At 39.3% G+C, this 12,118-nt stretch overlaps 1 protein-coding gene across 4 annotated transcripts in view; it reads left to right on the top strand.

Moving 5' to 3' along the window:
* RIPK1 (receptor interacting serine/threonine kinase 1) overlaps positions 1 to 12,118 on the top strand; it is a 47,602-nt gene that overhangs the window by 21,275 nt on the left and 14,209 nt on the right. For all 4 annotated transcript variants that reach the window (XM_032250074.1, XM_032250075.1, XM_032250076.1 and 1 more), the window contains 2 exons: positions 386 to 535; positions 4,506 to 4,582. In XM_032250074.1, the coding sequence (XP_032105965.1) occupies positions 386 to 535; positions 4,506 to 4,582 (227 nt within the window). The remainder of the gene's footprint in view (positions 1 to 385; positions 536 to 4,505; positions 4,583 to 12,118) is intronic.

Below are 12,118 nucleotides of genomic sequence, written 5' to 3'. Positions count from 1 at the left end.
AAAAAAAAAAAAAAAAAAAAAAAAAAAAAAGTTACTCTCATTAAACCGAACTCCTAAAGACAAGGACTGCCCCATATTTACCTTTGCATATGGAACATGCCATTGGCCTTGCCCACATAATCCTTTCGTTCCACCAGCAGGCAGCTTTGTTGAGAATTTTGTTTTATCTGCAGACATTAAGATATTGTTTGGTCATCTGTACAGTAGAATATGTCAGCTGCCATTCCATTCTAGGGAATGAGGCAACTGTACCACAGGCATACCAGAGGTAGAGAAAAAGGAGCAGTGTTGTTCAAGTTCTGTCACCTGCCTGCCTGAGAGAGAAGCAAAACCTGAAAGAAGGCAAAAGCTGAAAGTCTCAGCCTCAGCTTCTCTTTGCTTTTAGATGCTATCTGTGAGCAGCAGTTGATAATGTGCATAATATCTGGCAACAGGCCAGATGTGGATGACATCATTGAGTACTGCCCAAGGGAAATTATCAGCCTCATGAAGCTCTGCTGGGAAGCGAATCTGGAAGTTCGGCCGACATTTCCTGGTAAGAGCATCTTTTCTGACTGTGTAGGATGCATCCTGTGTGGTGATTTTCCTAGTAAGATGTTAGGAACTTGGTTTGAATCTTCAGAAAACTGAGTTCCACTTTACTTGTGGTTTTAAACTGATTTCCTAGATTTCAAACATGTTGTTCAATGCAAAGAAACCATCTCTCTCAAAAGCATGAAGGCGCCTAAGGCCTTAGTGTTCCCTTTTTTGTAATTAACTTTTTAACTTGGGTTACAATATATGTAACATTAAATTTAACATTGTAACTGTTTTCAAGTGCATTGTTCAGGGGCAGTAAGAACAGTCCCATTGTTGTACACTCACTCTCCATCATCCCTCTTTCTGCCCCTAGCAACCCTCATTCTACTTTCTATCTCTATGAATTTAACTGTAGTGAGTACCTTATATAAGTGGAACCATACAATATTTGTCCTTTTGTGTCTGGCTTATTCCACTTAGCATGATGTCCTCGAGGTTCATCTGTGTTGTAGCATATGTCAGAATTTCTTTCCTTTTCATGGCTAAATAGTATTCCATTGTATGGATAGACTGCATTTGTTTATCCATTGATCCGTCTATGAGCCCTTAGGTGGCTTTCACCAGCCTTCTTGCTTCTTCACTTCTTTTATTTCTGTCCCCTCCCTTGTTTAGCTGGCATCTTTAGAAATGTATTTTGCCAGTTAGATTGGCCCTGTCCTAGAGGGAGGATGAAAAGGACCTGGGTGTTTGCTGAGCAGTATTCTATGGTGTGGATATACCACAGTTTGTTTATTCACTCCTTGAAAGACTTGTTTCCAATTCTTAACTGGTTGGGACTAATGCAGCTGTAAATACATGTTCTTATGTGGATATAAACCTGAATTTCTCTGGAATAATACCCAGGAGTGCAATAGCTAGGTTTTATGGTAGTTTCATCTAGTTTATTTTAAAGATTCCCAAACATTTTCCTAGAGGTGCTGTGCCATTTTATATTCAGTGTCTGAGTGATACAGTTTCTTGCATCTTCACCAGCATTGGGTACCCAGGCTACTTACACGTCTATTCAGCCAACTACAGATTTGAGTATTCCCCCAACCCCCACTGTAGGTTTGGTAATTCATTAGAAAGACTCATAGAACTCAAGAAAACATTTTACTTATGTCTTTTTATTATAATGGGTACAATTCAGAAACAAAGGGAAGAGATGCGTAAGGTGAGGTATGGTAAGAGGGTGTACAGAGCTTTCAAGACACACCACGTTCCAGTGCTTCTATATGTTTAGCAACCTAGAAGTTCTCCAAACCTTACCATTTAAGGGGATTTACGGAAGTTCCATTACATAGGCATGATTGATTAAATCGTGGTCATTGGTGCTTTCGCTTAATCTCCAGTTCCTTTCCCCTCACTGGAAGTCAAAGATGGAGCTGGAAGTCCCAACCTTCTAATTATAGCTTGATCTTTCTGGTTGCTAGCCCCCAGTCTGAAGCTCCCTAGTTTTCTGACCCCACCCAAAAGACACTCTTAGAAGACTCCAAAGATTTTAGGTGCTACCTGCCATGAACAAAACCAAACCTTCCTGATTCTCCAAGGTGTCTTCTTTTATTGTTTTCTCTCTGTTTAGAGAACTTTCCTTAACCATTCTTTTAGGATATGTCTATTGTCAATAAATTCTCTTTGTTTTTCTCTGAAAATGTCTTGGTCTTTCTTTTGTTCCTAAAGGATATTTTTGCTGGGTATAAGATTCTATGTTGATAGTTCTTTTCTTTCAGGACTTCAAAAATATTGTGCCACTTCTTTCTGACCTCCGTGGTTTCAATTGAGAGATCTTCTGTCATTCTACATTTTTTTCCTTATAAATAAGGTGTTATTTTTCTCTTGCTGCTTTCAAGACTTTGTCTTTATTTTTCAGAGATTTAATTATTATTTGTTTTGGTGTGGCTTCCTTTGGGTTTATTCTGTTTAGGTTTTGCTCAGCTTCTTGAATCTAGGTTAATGCCTCTTATCATATTTTGGAAGCTTTCAGCCATTATTTCTGTCAGTACTTTTTAAGCCCCACTCTTTCTCTTTTCCTTCTGGAATTCTGACGACATAAAAACTATATCTTTGGTTTAAACTATAAAAACTATAGTCCCACAGGTCCTAAGGCTTTGTATTTTTTTTTTCAGATAATTTTCTCTCTCTTGTTCAGACTGGATAATTTCTATATTCTGTCTTCCAGTACACTGATTTTTCTCTCTCCTCCATTCCACAGTTGAACCTGTCTACTCAGCTTTTTATTATATTTTGGTCATCAAAGTTTCAACTCTAAAATTTATATTCTCCCCTTTTTTGCTGAGACTTTCTATTTTTCATTTGTTTCAGGCAGGTTCATAACTATTAATTGAATCGTTCTGATCACGGCTATTTTAATATCCTTGACGGGTAATTCTAACATTGCCAACATTCAGTGTTGGCATCTATTGATTGTCTTATTTCATTCAGTTTGGGACCTTTCTGATTCTTAATATAATGAGCAAGTTTTCTGTTGAAACTTTTACATGTTACTACTATGTTATGAGATTCTGTATCCTCTTTAAGCCTTCTTTTTTAGCTGAACTTTTCTGACACTGCTCTGACAAGGGAAGAGTGGTGGCCACCTTAGTAGTGCTGGGTGCAGGTAGAAGTTCAGCCTCTCCACTCAGCCCCATTGACGCTCAAGGTCAGAGGCTCCTCTTCACTGCAGGTCAGGGGTGGGAATTCTGGCAAAGTGCACATAGTCCCCACTGACAAGAGGTGAAGGCACCTCATTACCACTGGACAATGTTAGAAGTCCTGATTCTCCCCTAGACCTCCTCTGACACTTCCCCAGTGGGGAGGGGAAAGAGGGTTTTGTTATTGCCATGTGGGGCAAATCCAGGCTGTCCTTGTGTTCTACTGACATCAAGGGAATGGAGGGGCTCATTATCAGCTGGCAGGTAGGACAGCCTGGCTTCCAGTTGGGCCTCATCTGTCATTACCCTCGTGGGGGTGTTGGGTTTCCTTATTACTGTCTCATGAGATTGGATGTCTAGGCTCTCCATTTGGCCTTAGCTGCTGTGGGTGGGGGTGGAGCCACAGGGTTTTTTATGTGGTAATTGGCTGGAATAGAGTGGTTATTGACTAAAGGCTTTCTCCTATCCAAGTACTAACCAGGCTTGACCCTTCCTAGCTTCCAAGATCAGACAAGATGGGGTGCATTCAGGATGGTATGGCTGCAGACGGACTAAAGGTTTTGTCTTGGTAGGCTGCCTCTTGCTTAGTTCTCTGGCTAGAAAGAGCAGGCTTTGGTTGGAGATTTTTTGTCTGAGGTGTTGATGGTTCGAGGTTGCCACCTTTTCAGCCAGGTCTGAGATATATGAGGAAAAGAGAAAATCTAGTAAACTCACTATTGTGTGTTTCATCTGATCCCAGGGTTTCCTGCTGGTCTGCCTTCTTCTTTTCTCCTTCAGAGTCTCTGTATATTTGTTTTAAAAATAATGTCTAGGATTTTTTTTTGTTGTACTTAAAAGGAGGAATAAGAAAAAAGTATGTCCACTCCCATCGTCCTGGAACTGGAAGTTTTTTTTTTTCTTTTAAGGCTAACAGCTCTAAGCCGTTGCACTAAATCCTCGCTCTGAGTATCCCATCCTCTCATAAATTCAATTCACAAGGGACAGAAACACGGAGTTTGCCCATCCATGTTCAGCTGGAGATGAACTCACATCAGGGAGCGGTTTGCGTTGCAGGCAGAGAAACCGCAGCACGAATAAAAGGCACAAACAGCACAGGCTATTTAGGCAGGAACACCTGGTTTCCAGTGTTAGCCTATCCCTTGTTCTGTCTCCATCAGAGTCAGTGATTTGGAGCTTAAATTTTTATTTTACTGCTTTGCCCACAGATTGAGGTAGGTAATTCAAAGATAATAGATGGCTAATATTTTTATGTTAGAAAATAATTACGAAATTTAAAATACTATTTTATTCTTACAGGCATTGAAGAAACATTTAGGCCTTTTTATTTAAGTCAATTGGAAGAAAGCGTAGAAGAAGACGTGAAGAGTTTAAAGGTAGGCAGTATAGCAGATGCTCAAAATATTAACATATCAAAATATAGTCTGTCATGAAAACCAAAACAATGTAATTTTTTACTGAGATTTGAGGTAAGCTAGCCTGGTAAACGTATAAAACAAAATGGGCAGTTGTCTGCAGATATCATCCTGTTGGCATACTGGAACCATTTCTCCTTCAAAACTCACAAAATGAGAGAAAACGTGTATAGCCATATGAAACAAAAGCACAATGTCGCTGGCAAAGAGGGAAAGTACCATAAGTGAATCAGTCATTTTGAGGACTTCTTGAAAGATAGTCCACAGAGTGATTCTGCTGAGACATATAACAGAAAAGGAATACTAACCCAAGACATAACGCTGAGGAAGAAGTACTGGAGGGGCAGTCTTGGGTCAGTGTACAGAAGTAACAGCATGGTCACCTGAGACACTGACAGGAGAGTCATTTGAGAACTTCATTCACATTCTTTAGGAAAGTTGGCTTCTCTCCCTACTCCCCCTATACTTAGCAACAGATGGCAGTACCATCTCCCCAAGACTGAAGCAGGGAGATGGTATCTGGGGTGAGAAGGGTATGACAAGACCCAGTTAGGAACCAACCAACTAAGAGGAATGGAGACCACCCTGCCCCACTGCCAACTCTGTAATCAAACTACTGTCATACATCTTCCAGCAACTTACCTCCATAATCATGTACAGGAGACTACAGCAAATAAAACAGGCAAACAGACAGAGATTTTAAAATATAATTTTTAAAAAAGATTAGAATCAGCTAAGATAAACTCAAAGGCAAAAAAACATTCCCCCAAACAATCAGGAATATTTCATAATGATAAAAGACTCAATTCATCAGGAAGGTATAACCACTTTAAATGTGGATCTACCCTCAGTAACATTGTAACCGGGTTTTTTCTTGAGCGCTGGTGAGGCACAGCTCCCCCTAGAGAATGCTGTGAGCTCTTGGCCTTCAGCCTCTTAAAGAATAAGCGGTGGGGCCACTGCAGGTACACCGAATGCTAGTAAAAGTAAATATCGGACCCAAGAAGTGTTGCAGAAAAGTGATTTTATTTAGGTAGAGAAAAGAGAAGGAAAGGAGAAGAAGAGAAAGGCTTACACGAAGAGTGTGGAAGGGGATTCCAGAGGGGAAATCCCAGAGGGAGCTCCCACCGTGCGGGAGGGCATTCCAGAGAGCTGGAAATCCGGCGAAGGAGCGGGGGAATTTATCCTGGGAGAAATTCCCACCTTCCCAAGTTCCTCTGGCCAATGAAAGCAGTTCCTTAGAACTTCCGCTGGGGTGACTGACTTTAGTTTCTTCCCGTGCCCGTGAAATTCAAACATAAAATGTTAAATATCCCGGATGGAGAGAGATGGGAGGGGGGTGTGGCGCTGGGAAATTTTTGCCCTTAAAACTACACCCCCTCATGGACCTGGAAAGAGAACACATTCCCTCAACATGGCCTCAAAATCAGCACAGCAAAAAGTGACAGAACTCAAAGAGAAACAGACAAATCCACAACCTACAGCTTAAGATTTTAATACACATCTCTCTTCAATTGATAGAACAAGCAAACAAAATTCAGTAAGGATGTAGAAGACATGAAGAACATGACTAACACACTTGGCCTAATGGAAACACATGATATGCTGTATCTAGTAACTGCAGAATACCCACCTTTAAAGGCTTTTCAAGAACATGCAGAGCATTTTCAAAAACTGACCATGTGTTAGAAAATCAAACAAGTCTCAAACAGTTTAAAAGGATTGTAGCCGGGCGCGGTGGCTCAAGCCTGTAATCCCAGCACTTTGGGAGGCAGAGGCGGGTGGATCACGAGGTCAAAAGATCGAGACCATCCTGGTCAACATGGTGAAACCCCGTCTCTACTAAAAATACAAAAAAATTAGCTGGGCATGGTGGTGCGTGCCTGTAATCCCAACTACTCAGGAGGCTGAGGCAGGAGAATTGCCTGAACCCAGGAGGCGGAGGTTGCGGTGAGCCGAGATCGCGCCATTGCACTCCAGCCTGGGTAACATGAGTGAAACTCCGTCTCAAAAAAAAATAAAAATAAAAAATAAAAAATAAAAAAAAATAAAATAAAAGGATTGTAATCATATAAAAATGTCCTCTGACTGTATTTCAATTATGTTCAAAATTAATTTTGAAAAGGTAATTGGAAAGTCTTATGTGGTTAGAAGTAAAGAAAAATACTTTTAAATATCCCTTAAGTAAAAAAAAAAAAGATAGAAATCACAATGTTATTTAGAAAGTATTTTTCACTGAAGGCTAACAAAACACTACATATTAAAATTATAAAATGTACTTTGCAAAAGAGTACTTATTAGTATAACCTTAATAAATATTTTTATATATTTAAGAAAATAAGAAAGGCTGAAAATTAATTAGCTAAACATTTATCTGAAGAAGATAGCAAATCTAGAGAAAAAATAAGTAAATAATAAGGAAAAGAGCATAAATTAATGACACAAAAAAATAACTAATAGAGGATCAAAAAAGCCAAATATTGGTTATTTGAAAGGCCATTAAAATAGACTAATTAAGACTGATTCAGCTAGGTGTGAGGTATGTGCCTACAATCCCAGTTACTTGGGAGGCTGGGGTGAGAGGATCATTTAAGGCCAGGACCCCATCTCTAAAAAAATAAAAGTAAAAAATTAATGAGACATGGTGGCATGTTCCAGTAGTCCCAGGAAGGCTGAGATGGGAGGACTGCTTGAGCCCAAGAGTTTGAGGCTGGAGTAAGCTATGATTATGCCACTGCACTCCAACTTGGGTGACAGAGTGAGAATCTACTCCTAAAAAAAAAAAAAAGACTGACAAAGGAGACAAGATTGAAATCCATGAATAAAGAGGAATCACTATAGGTCCTGCAGACATCAAATGGTATTAGAATATTATGAACAACTCTTTGTTGACTATTTTAAAATTAGATAAAATGTACCAATGTCTTTTATAAAAAGTATAATTTAGTAAAGCTAACTTAAATAGAGATAGAAAATTTGAATGTTCCTCTAACTATTAAAAGAATCAGTGATTCAAAAAATCTTCCTCTAGAGAATATCCCACAACTAGATAACTTCATCAATGATTTCTACCAAATATTCAATGAAGACATTATGTCAATTTTACACAGCTTTCTCTAGATAATATGGAAGAGAGAACTCTTCCAGATTCATTTTGTGTAAGCATAACCGTGATTCCCAGAACTGGGAAAGGTGCAACAAAGGAAAATTACAGACCAATCTTGTTAACAGTATGGATGCAAAAGTTCTAAATAAAATACTGTAAGCAAAAATGAATTTATCAAAGAAGAAAAGCAAAATAGATTTATCCCAAGAATTGTAAAGTTAGTGTAACTTTATGAAAATATGTCATTATAATTTATTACGTTGTTTTAGTAAATGAGAAAAAGATGTATCTTTTCAACAGATGCAGAAAAATGTGTTGATAAAACGTAAGGTTTATTCATGATTAAAAATACTATCAAGTCAGAAAAGAAATCCATTTCTGATAATAGGGTATCTTGAAATGACCAGAAGTTTTGTTTTGTATTTATTTTAACAAAATGTTAACAGCCTTTTCTTTTCTTTTTTTTTTTTTTTTTTCAGGCAAGGTCTTAGTCTGTTGCCCAGGCTGGAGTGCAGTGGCGCGATCACAGCTTACTGCATCCTTGACCTCCCAGGCTAAAGTGATCCTCTCACCTCAGCCCCCACCCGAGTAGTTGGGACCACAGGCATGCACCACCATGCCTAGCTGATTTTTGTAATTTTTGTAGAGACAGGGTTTTGCTATGTTCCCCAGGCTGGTCTCAAACTCCTGAGCTCAAGCCATCTGCCCTCTTGGGATTATAAGGCGTGAGTCACTTTGCCCAGCCCACCTTTCTTTGAGATAATATGCAAGACCAAGCTACTTACCACCCCCATTAGGTAACACACAATAAGATAATATTATATGTCTGCACATTGGCAAACATGGCAAAGCTTTTCTAAACAACATGAAATGAATCTAAATAAACAGTGAAATATGTTTATGGATGAAAGACTTGACATGCTAACAGCTGTCTATTTTCCCCAATGTCATTTATAAAAGGAGTGCAATCCTAATTAAAAGCACAACAAAATTCTTTATGGAATTCAACAAGCTGACTCTTAAGTCTGTGTGAAAGAAAAAAAGGTACAAAGATAGCCAAGAAAATTCTGAAGAAGGCGATCAGAACAGCATAGTACTATAGCAAGGATAATCAAATATATTAATAGAAAAGGTGAGTCTTTGCGGTTGGGTTTTCCAGAAGCAGCCGCTGAGCTGGAGATTGGGTGCAAGGAAGGTGTGGGAAGCAGGAATGAGCAGAGGAAGAAGTCAAAGGGCAACGAAGCCTGACCAAGAGCTCTGGCAGCAGGGAGCACTGAGCACATGCCTCTCTGGCTTGTCCCACACCGGACTGAAATGCCCAAGGCTTTCTCCCCTCGCCTCACTCAGTCACTGACTGTAGCTGCTCAGAAGGGGAGTGCTGGGGCATAGAAGTTCACAGCTGCAGGCTGTTTGCTCGCTCAGCTCCTTGCAGCAGGGCAGCAAATCCCTTCTTGAGAGGGAATCTGAGAGGCCCATCACTGTCTACCACAAAGTCCAAAATCAATCCATGTATGTTTCTTAAGCTACACATAAAATTCACAAGGTGTAAAGAAAAAGATTATTGTATATGACCCCATAAAAATGGAAAGATAGTTGGAAAGGAGAAATTGTATTTAGCAAAGGATTAATATCCAGAATATTTAATAGAGTACCCACAAATAAAAATAACTCAAAAGAAAAATAATAGACAAAAAACATAGACAACTCAAAAAAGAAAGTGAACACCACATTTCAGAAAAGTTATTTGGCCTTACCAACAGAGAAAAGCAAAATGAGTCTTACAACTTTTCATCCATTAGATGGAACTTTTTGAAAGATTGGTAATACAATGTTTTGGTGAAAATTCAGAATAACAAGCAGTCTTCTGAAGTATTGGTAAGAATGTAAACTGGTGAAGTTTATTAGAAGGCAAAGCACCCAACAAATTCTACAAGCCCATAAGTTTGCTGCAATTTTACTCTCAGTAATCTATACTACTCACATGTGCACTCAAAGATGTAGCTTCAGTTCTTTGCACCTTAGTTTATAAGAGTGAAAAACTAGAAAAAACCCAAATGTCCATAAGTAAATGCCCTAAATTATGATTCATCTAAACTACAGAATACTATATAGCCATTTAAAAGAAAGAGGTGGAAACTAACGTGTAATAATATAGAAAGATCTTCAAGATTAAATGTTAGTGAAAAGTGTAAGTTACAAAACAATATTTACAGTGTGATCTTTTTAATGTTAATATGTATATAAACATATAACATATATAAACATGTTATATATATATAAAAAAAGTATATATAACATGTTTATGTTATATAATATATATATAAACATATATGTTTATATACGTCATATTGTAATGCATATAAACAATGTTGGCCAGGTGCAGTGGCTCATGCTTGTAATCCCAGCACTATGGGAGGCTGAGGTAGGCAGATCACTTGAGGTCGAGAGTTGGAGACCAGCTGGCTAACATGGCAAAACCCTGTCTCTATTAATAATACAAAAAAAATTAATCAGATTTGGTGGTGCACACGCATAATCCCAGCTACTCGGGAGGCCGAAGCATGAAAATTGCTTGAACCCGGGAGATAGAGGCTGCGGTGAGCCAAGATCATGCCACTACACCACCCTGGGCAACAGAGTGAAACTGTGTCTCAAAAAAAAAAATTATACACACACACACACACACACACACACACACACACACACACACATATACATGCGTATATATACACATATTTGTGTGTATTGTGTGTGTGTGTGTGTGTATTTGTGTATTTCTAGAATGTGTGTGCAAATTCCTAGAGAGAGAATAAGAGTGATAAGCATCACATTCTGGATAAGGCTTACCTCTAGGGAATGGAAGAGTAGGGGCTGAAAGAATGTTTGGGTATTATTCTGTGATTCTGCATTGCTTGGAACTTTGGGTTTTTTTGTTCGTTTGTTTGCTTTTTTGAGACAGAGTCTCACTCTGCCCTCAGGCTAGAGTGCAGTGGCACAGTCTCTGCTCACTACAACCTCCACCTCCCAGGTTCAAGTGATTCTCATGCCTCAGCCTCCCGAGTAGCTGGGATTACAGGCGTGCATCACTATGCCCAGCTAATTGTTTTGTATTTTTAGTAGAGACAGGGTTTTGCCATGTTGGCCAGTTTGGTCTCAAACTCCTGACCTCAAGTGATCTGCCTGCCTCAGCCTTCAAGATTGCTGGGATTACAGGCATAAGCCACCATGTCCAGCCTGTTTAAATCTTTCAAAAGGAGTTTGTACTTACATATTCATGTAATAAAAGTAACTATAAAAAGAAAATCAATTTTATAAAATTAATATAACAAATATAATTTTCATATTAGGCCAGGTGTGGTGGTTCATGCCTATAATCTTAGCACTTTGGGAGGTTGAAGTGGGTGGATTTCTTGAGGCCAGGAGTTCAAAACCAGCAACATGGCAAAAACCCATGTCTACAAAAAATACAAAAATTAGCCAAGCGTGGTGCCACATGCCTGTAGTTCCAGCTACACAGGAGGCTGAGGTAGGAGGCTCTCTTGAGCCTGGGAGGTCAAGGTTGCAGTGAGCCATGATCTCACTACTGCAGTCTAGCCTGGATGACAGAGTGAGACCCTATCTCAAGAAAAAAAACAAACAAACATATATATATTAATTAAAAACAATAAACACACAGCTGGGTGTAGTGGCGCAAGCCTGTAATCCCAGCTCTTTGGGAGGATGAACTGGGAGGATTGCTTGAGCCCAGGAGTTGGAGGCTTCAGTGAGCTATGATTGTGCCACTGCACTCCAGCCTCAGCAACAGAGGGAGATTTGATCTCTAAAAACAAACATATAAAGAGACAAAAACAATAATAGAATGCTGCAAAGTGGGAACATAATACCATCTGTCATTCACCCCTAGATCATGCATGTATTCATTTAACTAATATTTTTTGACTACCTATTTATATAGCAGGCATTCTGTTAAGAGCAAAATACAAATAAAACTAGGAAAAAACTTGAAGGAAAAAATGCCGAAGTGTTAACGTTTTATCTTTGGGTGAAGAGAAAAACTATGGATAGGGTTTAAGAATTTATAATTTTCGGCCGGGCGCGGTGGCTCAAGCCTGTAATCCCAGCACTTTGGGAGGCCGAGGCGGGTGGATCACGAGGTCAAGAGATCGAGACCATCCTGGTCAACATGGTGAAACCCCGTCTCTACTAAAAATACAAAAAATTAGCTGGGCATGGTGGCGCGTGCCTGTAATCCCAGCTACTCAGGAGGCTGAGGCAGGAGAATTGCCTGAACCTAGGAAGCGGAGGTTGCGGTGAGCCGAGATCGCGCCATTGCACTCCAGCCTGGGTAACAAGAGTGAAACTCTGTCTCAAAAAAAAAAAAAAAAAAAAAA

The sequence above is a fragment of the Sapajus apella genome, unplaced genomic scaffold, assembly GCF_009761245.1.
Source record: "Sapajus apella isolate SASKATOON/1434 unplaced genomic scaffold, GSC_monkey_1.0 scaffold70, whole genome shotgun sequence".
Lineage (NCBI taxonomy): Eukaryota > Metazoa > Chordata > Mammalia > Primates > Cebidae > Sapajus > Sapajus apella.
This window is presented reverse-complemented; position numbering and strand designations above follow the sequence as displayed.